The sequence below is a fragment of the Chrysochloris asiatica genome, unplaced genomic scaffold, assembly GCF_000296735.1.
Source record: "Chrysochloris asiatica unplaced genomic scaffold, ChrAsi1.0 scaffold00042, whole genome shotgun sequence".
Taxonomy (NCBI): domain Eukaryota; kingdom Metazoa; phylum Chordata; class Mammalia; order Afrosoricida; family Chrysochloridae; genus Chrysochloris; species Chrysochloris asiatica.
Genome location: NW_006408560.1, coordinates 6367913 through 6376878, shown reverse-complemented (window position 1 = coordinate 6376878; position 8966 = coordinate 6367913). Strand labels below are relative to the sequence as shown.

General features: G+C 41.7%; 1 protein-coding gene across 1 annotated transcript in view; it reads left to right on the top strand.

Moving 5' to 3' along the window:
* The window catches only part of OTUD7B (OTU domain containing 7B), an 81681-nt gene that overhangs the window by 70544 nt on the left and 2171 nt on the right, over positions 1–8966 (top strand). Inside the window, exons 7-11 of the mRNA XM_006861352.1 lie at positions 4455–4567; positions 4984–5111; positions 5502–5651; positions 6488–6602; positions 7922–8006. Of these exons, the coding sequence (XP_006861414.1) occupies positions 4455–4567; positions 4984–5111; positions 5502–5651; positions 6488–6602; positions 7922–8006 (591 nt within the window). The remainder of the gene's footprint in view (positions 1–4454; positions 4568–4983; positions 5112–5501; positions 5652–6487; positions 6603–7921; positions 8007–8966) is intronic.

Here is an 8966-nt window from a genome sequence, read left to right as displayed (position 1 = left end):
TTTAAATTTTGAGGAGATCTGTGCGCATGGGTAGTGGAACCCTCCAGAGGTTGGGGTGGGGTGTCCATTCGCTCAGGCATCCCCTCTAGTCACCAGAATGGAGGTGCGCAGACAGCAAGAGACCAACGGACAGATACCAAAAAAAAGAATGTCCACACCTGTATCTCCGAGGTTCTGTCAGGTGTTCGTGGCTGTTTTGATCCTTCTCCCCACTTGGTCTTTCCCAAGATGGTGGCTCCGGGAGTAGCTTAGCATCTTGAATTAGAAAGCAATAGATTTCTTGATTCTGCTACAAATTCCCCTAGCTGTAAGCCTTCTAATCTTGTTGTAACTGTTCCTTTATATGTGGCTAGCACCATCCCCAATCCTGCTTGATCTGGTATTCTGTGTTGTTGATGATGAAGCTCCTCACTGCACATCTACCCAATCTACCATCTTAGCTGTACAGCCTTCATGCTGTATCACTCAAAATCACTTTGGAAGTCAGATCCCATGCTTCATCCATGTCTAGAAGTGGTGAAAGTTTCCAGAAAGTCAGGGTATGGAGTGGCTCAACCTCAGGCTGTTGAACCATGTTTCCTGCCAAAAAGTCTATCATCTGCTGCGATGGAGTAAATCATTAAGGTCTGGAAGGAAGGAATTGTAGAGGTGGGCAAATCTCAAGTCTGTGGGTCAGATAAATTAAGATTGATCAGCAGGTCAGATGGCCAGAAGGTCAGATGACTCCCGGGATCTGCAGGCAATAGATCAGCTCACTGGCTCAAGTCCAAAAAACTGGAGGTCAAATTGAGAGCCAGATACAGGATCCAGACCCAGGAGAAAGCAAGCAAGCTTTGCCCAAGTGTCCAATATGTTGGGAAACTTCCACTATAATGGCAGAGTAGATTCATTGCATAAAACCCACAAAACCTAAAATATTTACTGCCTGGACCTTTACAGAAAAAGTTTGCCAATCCCTGTCCTAATGGGCCTTCCTTATCTCCTTTTCCCTCGTGTATGTTTGTTTTTCCCACATGAAAATCTTTTCAGAAGCTTTACTTTTTCCATTTTCTTCATTCCTTCTGTTATTCCATCATAACTGGTCATAACATAGAAGTAAGATTTTGTTTAGTTTTAGATAGTAGACTTGAATGCCCTAAAGACTGAAAATATCTAAATAGGATATGATAGGTTTCTTTATCAAATACAAAGAACCCAATTGTTAAAGGTGAGATGATAAGATCAGAATCCTTTTCTTGGTCAGTCAGTCTGCCTCAGAAAATTCCTGAGAGAAATAAATTACTGGGACAAGGCCAAGAAATCTATGGCCGTTAAACCCTGTTGTGGCAACTTGGTGAACTGGACCACACCTGTAGAGAGTTTCTTTTGCTTAACCTAAAGCTGAGCTAGCTCCAACCTAGAGTTTTGAACCCAAAGCAAGTGAATATTTTTGCCTTCTTTTCTTCACTGCTGAGTTCACACCAGAACCTAAGAGTTGACCACCTCAGAGACAAGAAAAGGCCAGAAGACAGCATGCTAGCTATTAAGTAGACATGAGCACAACATTCATAAAAAAGCTATGAAATGCTCAATTCTAGCTATTAAAAGCTACTGTAGTTATTATTGTAAAGTGGGGGGTGAGATTAAGATGATAGCCAGGAGACCAAAAATGCCCATCCTTGATCGGCCACCTATCCCTCTCAAAGTTCCCAAGGGAAATTAAATGCACTAAGAATAGTGGGCAGGGAAGGAGCAGTCTTTTTACTCCTTTAACCCTTTGCTCAGCACAAATATGGAAACTGTGACCTCATTAATTGTTCTTGCTCAGAATAATTCATAGCATAGTATCCTACCTTTGAACTGGGAATGAGAGGAGGTAAGTGATAGACTGGGAACTTCTTTTGGCCAGTACCAAACATCAAACTAAGTTGGCTTTGATTTATCCAACCTTATTTATTTTGTGTTGAAATAAGTGGTAAAACCCATTGGGAGCATTTTCAGGCCAGAAGGGCACCACCTAGTGGTTGTGTGTGTGTAAAAACAGGAAGAAGAGATGGAAAAAAAGAGGGAGGCAAACAATTCTGAATGTCCTGTATCAGTGGCCAGCACCTTATATAACCTATGCATTGTTGATTTCATTTTTAATTTTTAAAAATATTTGGAATAGCATTTTACAATCTGATAATAACTTTGTCATCTTTTAATTTATTAAAGTAAAATGTACTCATAGCACTTCTTTAACCCCAGTTAAACTTGTTCATCACTGAAATAAACTTTCACTCAAGTTTCCAGTGTGATTCCTTCTCCTCTGCCAGTAGTATTTCTTCAAATGGTATCAACTCATGTTAATGCTAATATAGGCCAAGAAAAATTAGGTAAATTTATCTCCCAAATAATCATATCCATCCTAAAATCAATATGACACTTTAAAATTGCATGCACCACTGCTCCTCTGCTTTGATAAAAATTTCAGTTTCACTAAAAATGTGTTTATTGACTGCTGATCACAGAGCCAGCACTGGGGATATTGCAAAAAACTTGATTAAGGAGTTTTTAGGACAGTAGTGAGAAATGAGTCCTTGGTGGCACAAATGGTTACATCTTTGACTACTAACCAATAGGTTCAGGGGCCTGGTGTGGCACTGTAGGATAATACTGGACTGCTAATTGCAAGGTCAGAGGTTCAAACCCACCAGCCACTCCTAGGAAACCCTATACACCCCCAACTTGCTCTGAATTGGAATTGACTTGATAGCACTTAACAACAATAACTACCAATAGTTGGTGATTCAAACCCACCCAGCGTCACCTTGGAAGTAAAGCCTGGTGATCTGCTTCTGAAAGTGAACAGATCTGAAAACGTAGTGAGGTCACCATGAGTTGGAATCAACTCAAGGACAACTAATAGCTCCAGGGCAACTAGCAGTAGTGGGAGGTTGACATTAAATACATAATTGTGTGCATGGCTGGAGATAGTGAAACCACTTAGGAGTACATTACAGTAGTTTATGTTTAATGTTTGTCAAATGAAGGGATCCAGGTGTGGGGTAGATGAAAGAGGGGAGGAGTCTCAGCTCACTGTTTCTAGCTTGGGTATTTGGGTAGATAGATGGTGCTAATCTCTAAGATAGATGGCAGAGTAAGGGGAATGGCTTTTGTAAGCGCTAGGAGTTCTGTTTGATAATATAAAGTGAGGTAGCTGTGGACAGGTGGCAGTCTTCAGTAGAGTAGCTGGATGTGTAAATGTAAAAATTAAGAGGCTGTCTGGGTTGCTGGAAAGGGAGGGATTTTAGTGTGATGAGCATATGTTGTTGTTGTTAAGTGCCATCGAATCAGTTCCAACTCATAGTGACCCTTTATAGGATTTCTGAAGCAGTCAGTCATGATGAGAGCAGAAAGCCTCATCTTTCTCTTGTGGTGCGACTGGCGGGCTTGAACTGTCAATCTTGTGGTTTGCTGTCCAGTGCTTATCCTCTATAAGTACCATCAAGTTGATACCGACCCATAGCGAACCTGTATAGGGTTTCCAAGGAGCAGCTGGTGAGCTTGAACCACCGACCTTCCAGTTCAAATGGCTTTACAGTCTGGCTCATTAACCCACAGCACCAAACTAGGAGGCTCCCAAAGTATAAGGGAGCAGAAATACTCATCTTTCATTCACAATCCCTCTGGTAGTTTCGAACTGTTGACCTTGAGATTTGCAGGCGAAATCCTCTATAGATAGTAGTAAACTAGATCTTGATAGTAGATGAGGTCACCCAGATGTAACCAGAGCTAAAATCATTCACACAATATTCATGGGGCAGACAGAGTTCAGAGAGGTACGAGAAAGTAGTGTAGAATTTGAAGGAAAAAAAGTTTGAAGAGAAAGTTTTGATGATACCAAATGCCATACAAAGGCTGAGAAAGATGAGACATAAAGTATCCACTGGATTTGGCAGTTAGAAGATCATTGATGTCCTCTGTCAGAATCAGTTAGGTAAAGTGGTGTATGGGTTGGAGGAAGTGGAGGGCAGAAACACAAGACAGATTGCAATGGGTTGGGAAAGCATGGACGATAAAGAAGTGTGAATAAGATCATAGACTATTCTTTTGTGTATCTTGACTGGAAAAGGAGAAGAACTTGTGTGGTACAAATCATAAACCAAGTACTAACAGAATGTTAGTCCTGGTGTGATGCTGTGGGCTAATACGCTGGGTGGACTACAAAGATGGTTTAAAGGCATACAACTACCACCATTCTGTTGTTAAGTGCCATCAAGTCGGTTCTGAGATTGTAAATCTTTATGGGAGCAGAAAGTCTCATCTTTCTCCCACGGAGCAATGGTAGATATGAACTGAAAGGTTAGCAGCTCAGTTTGTAATCCACTACGCTATGAAAGCTCCTAAAAAAATAGGAGTAGGATAACCTGAGGTGGAGTGGATATTACTGTTGGAACCTAATTGCGTTATGTCCCTACCTGTCTTTCATACAGTCAGGGCTGGTATACACAGAGGATGAATGGCAGAAAGAATGGAATGAGCTGATCAAGCTTGCCTCAAGTGAACCCCGCATGCATCTAGGTACCAATGGAGCCAACTGTGGTGGGTAAGTATGGCTAAGTTGAGGAGCAGAAATAATTTTCCCTGAGTCCCCCAGTGTCTATAGTGTCTAGTGTCTAGCAAGCTCTTTGGTAAAAGGATGTTAGAAGGAAGGGGAGGGGCCATAACAAAAGCACAGAAATGTATGTTCTAGGAACTATAAGTAGTTTAGTATTGCATTTTCATGGTATAAAATGATAGATGAGGCTGGCAATCCATATTTTGTCTGCCATGCTAAGGTTTCTCTTCTACTATGCTAAGGAATTAAAATTGTATCCTATCAAGATTTGGGGAAATTGTGCAGGATAAATGATTTTTTTTCAACAAATAAATTGGCAGTATTGGTCTTTAGGGGTCTCTGGTTTTGTTTTCTTCCCCTCTCCTTTCCTTTATACCTGTCTTTATCTTCCTCCTATAATCTAGGGTGGAGAGTTCAGAGGAGCCTGTATATGAGAGCCTAGAGGAATTCCACGTCTTTGTCCTTGCCCATGTGCTTAGGAGGCCTATAGTTGTCGTGGCAGACACCATGCTGCGGGACTCTGGAGGTGAAGGTGAGTGACCCAGTCAGGTAAGACTTCATTTCACCTCCTACTTTCAGAGTCTTGAGCTAAGCATCAGAAGGGGGATGCAGGAGGGAATAGATGAGGGTGACTTCAAAAAGTTCATGGAAAAATTCCATTATCTTTTCATTCCATCTTCCATGAACTTTTTGAAGCCCCCTTGTATCGATCCTTTGAAAAAGCAAGCTATAAGTCAGGACAATACAGAATTCTCACATGATTCAAAATAAAGCCGTTGGGGTTAATTGACGTGGTTTCCTAGGAAAGAATCATTTAACAGGGACTGGAAATGAAAGGGATGACTCAGCAGATGGGTGAAGAGACTGTAGGCTAGGCGAGGAGCATACCCTCAATAATGGCCTCCTCCCTGGTTTCCGGCAGCATTTGCCCCCATCCCCTTTGGGGGGATCTACCTGCCCTTGGAGGTCCCAGCCAACCAGTGTCACCGCTCTCCTCTGGTGCTCGCCTACGATCAAGCCCACTTTTCTGCACTTGTGTCCATGGAGCAGAAGGACAACACCAAGGAACAAGGTGCTGAGTCAGTGTCTGTGTTTCAGTGTCTTGTCATTTGCTTCATTTTAACTTGAAAAAAATTGAAATAAGAGATAACACAGGAAGAAAGCATTAAGTGACGTGGAAGCCCAGACAGTGCCAACCTAAAAGCAAACCCATTGCTCTCAAGTCATTTCTGACTCAGTGACCCTGTAATAGAGTTTCTGAGTTAGTAGTGCAGCACCTCCCCCACAGTGCCACCATGTGGATAGTATTTCCCTCAGCAGGAAGATAGACCAGTGTTTGTTTTGTAGTTTGTTACTGCAGTGAAAATATACACTACAGAACATTTCTACCACTTCAACAGTTACATAACACTCACCTTGCAGTGACGCTGATTACATCCTTCATGCTGCATAACCCTTATCCCTATCTTTATACTAGGGTTTTTTAAAGAATGGTTGGGGGAAACACAGGAGCCTCACTTCCCTTCTTCCTCTTCTAGAGTAAAGGGCTTATGCATTAGGGTCAGGGACCTTCAAAATGATGCTGCTATATTCTTCTTAATAATGATTTTTTTAATTCCCTAAATACACATTAATTGGCAAGAACATCATTGAGTGTTAGTTGAGTGACTGGTGGGGAGTCATAGAGATTAGTGGCTAAAATTGTATGCTTGGTGATAGGAGAAACCAATCTGTTTGGCATTTAATGCCAAAAGTCATTCAAATGTAAGAATTGAAGCATGACTACAGTTTGAGACTTAGGATATGATTTTTGCCTCTTTTTCAGCCAAGTCCGGCTGTCTGTGTTCAGTGGGCCTCCTCTCTCCTTGAGGTGACTCTTTGATATGACGTATTATTTTTCCTCCCCAGCTGTAATCCCACTTACAGATTCAGAGCATAAGCTGTTGCCCTTGCACTTTGCTGTGGACCCTGGAAAAGGCTGGGAATGGGGCAAAGATGACAGTGACAATGTCCGACTGGCCAGGTAGGTGGGCAGAACCTTTTCATGTATTCTGTGGCTGGGATCACTTCCACATACAACATCTGGCTGATGGGGATTTTCTCCAGCTCAACTCCTTTTTCTTTGAGAAATTGGAAAGATCCAGTAAGTTCCTGTGAGAGAAATAGAACACCAGAATCTTGACTGATTCTTAAGCAGAGAGAGTGTACCTAGTCTTATACATTCCACAATCTCCAAAATGATTAGAAAATTAAGAATGCTCATCAAATGGGACTTCTTCTCCAAGTCACCAAATGAGAGAGAGGGGTTTTAAAAAGTTGACCAAAATGGTCTGCTCCGGGTTTTTGCTTTTCTGGTATTTAAACCAACTGTAAGAAAAATACTGCCCATTTCCTTCTCCCCCAAATCCCCAGCTTGTTTGGCCTTCCTCTTGCCTCCCTCCACAGCTTCGTTATGAAGAATGTATGAATAGCAAAGCTCCTCCCTTCCCTCTTATTCAGTGCCTCCTTCGTTGGGGTCTTGCAACTGACACTCAAAAGGTTTGATTTAAAAATCCAGAATTTGTGGCTTTTTAAAATAAGTTCTCACCTGATTATCAAAAGCTCCTTGTTCTTGTTGTTGTTGTTAAGTGCTGTCGAGTCAGTTCCGACCAGTAGCGACCCTGTACAGGGTTTCCGAGGGTGTAAATCTTTACGGGAGTAGAAAGCCTCATCTTTCTCCCGTGGAGCGACTGGTAGTTTCGAACCGCTGACCTTAAGGTTCGCAGCCCGATTCGTAACCACTACACTACCAGAGCTCCTTATCAAAAGCTCCTGCTAAATAATATTTACAATAAAATAATAATAATGGTTCTGTTTCATATTTTCTAGACACTGTGCTAGGCCCTTTCCAAACACTATGTCTTCACAACCTTACAGGATAGATGGTATTATGTATCCCTATTATAAAGGAGCTCTGTTAGCTTAATGGTTACGAATTGGGCTGTGAACTGCAAGGTCAGCAGTTCAAAACTACCAGCTGTTTCGTGGGAGAAAGATGAGGCTTTCTGCTTCCCATACAGCCTTGAAAACCCTGTACCAGGGTCGCTATGAGTCGGAACCGACTCCACAGCACATAACCACCATCCCCATTATAAACCCCAAATTCAAGGACATTGAAGTGACTTGCTTAAGGTCATAAAGGTAGTAATTAATGGAGCTGTAATTCCAACCCATTCCTGTCAGCAAGTCCTAGACTTGTAGCCTCTTGCATTGCACCCTACCTCCCAACTGAATCATGCTGCTATGTTTTTAAAAGTCACAGTAAGTTTTCAATTATTTTTTTTCTTCTTCTCCTTTTCACAGTGTAATTCTGTCCCTAGAGGTCAAACTGAATCTGCTGCATAGCTATATGAATGTGAAGTGGATCCCGCTGTCTTCTGATGCACAGGTAGACTTCACCCAGCCCTATCCTGTACATCTTCGATTTTGGTGGCAGGGAGAACAAGATCTGATGGTGTTCTGAATATGTGTTGAGTGGTGGCTTATAATTCAAGGTTATGCATAACTGGAAGGTATCACATAAGTTTCACAGGGTACTTTTTCCTGCCTTTCTGCCCTTTGTTGTTGTTAGGTGCCATCAAGTTGATCCCCACTCATAGCAACCCTGTATAGGGTTTCCAAGGAGCAGCCAGTGAGTTTGAACCACCAAACTTGTGGTTAGCAGTCCAATGTGTATCCTTCAGTGACACACCAGGACTTCCTTTAGTACCTTCTATTTCCCACATCTCCTTTCTGATATGAAAACATATTCTTAAAAGTTCCTGGACTTTTTTTTTATACATATATAAATTGAATGTCATCATTACTTTGACCTAAGTCCTCAGTAGGTAGACCTATATTGTGCAGAGGGCCATGGAATAGCTTAAAGGGCTCTTGATCCAGTGAGTTCTCAGGACACCATGATTATATGTAGAATAGGAACATAAAGGAAAGGCAAATTGATGGATTCCTGTGCTGAATGCATAAAAGTTGGGATGAAGAATGGCTAGACTTCATTGGTTTTAGTTAGTTAAGTCTTGCTTCAGGTTAATTTAGAGCAGAATTGGATAGAGAATTGTGTAACAAAGTACATTCTGTTGTTAGGTACTACTGTTGAATTGCTTCCAACACATAGTGACCCTGTATGTACAACAGAAAGAAACACTACTCGGTTCAGCATCATCCTCATAATTGTAATGTTTGAGCCCCTTGTTACGAACATTCTAGTGTCTATGAAATTGTTGTCCTCCTTACCCAGAGGCAATGTACTGGTTGCTCATTGTTCTAGAAGAGCAGTCAGACTTTGTCTTGATATTACCTTATTACACAAGGAAGTCAAGTTGAGGTGAGTGAGAGAAAATGTAGATAT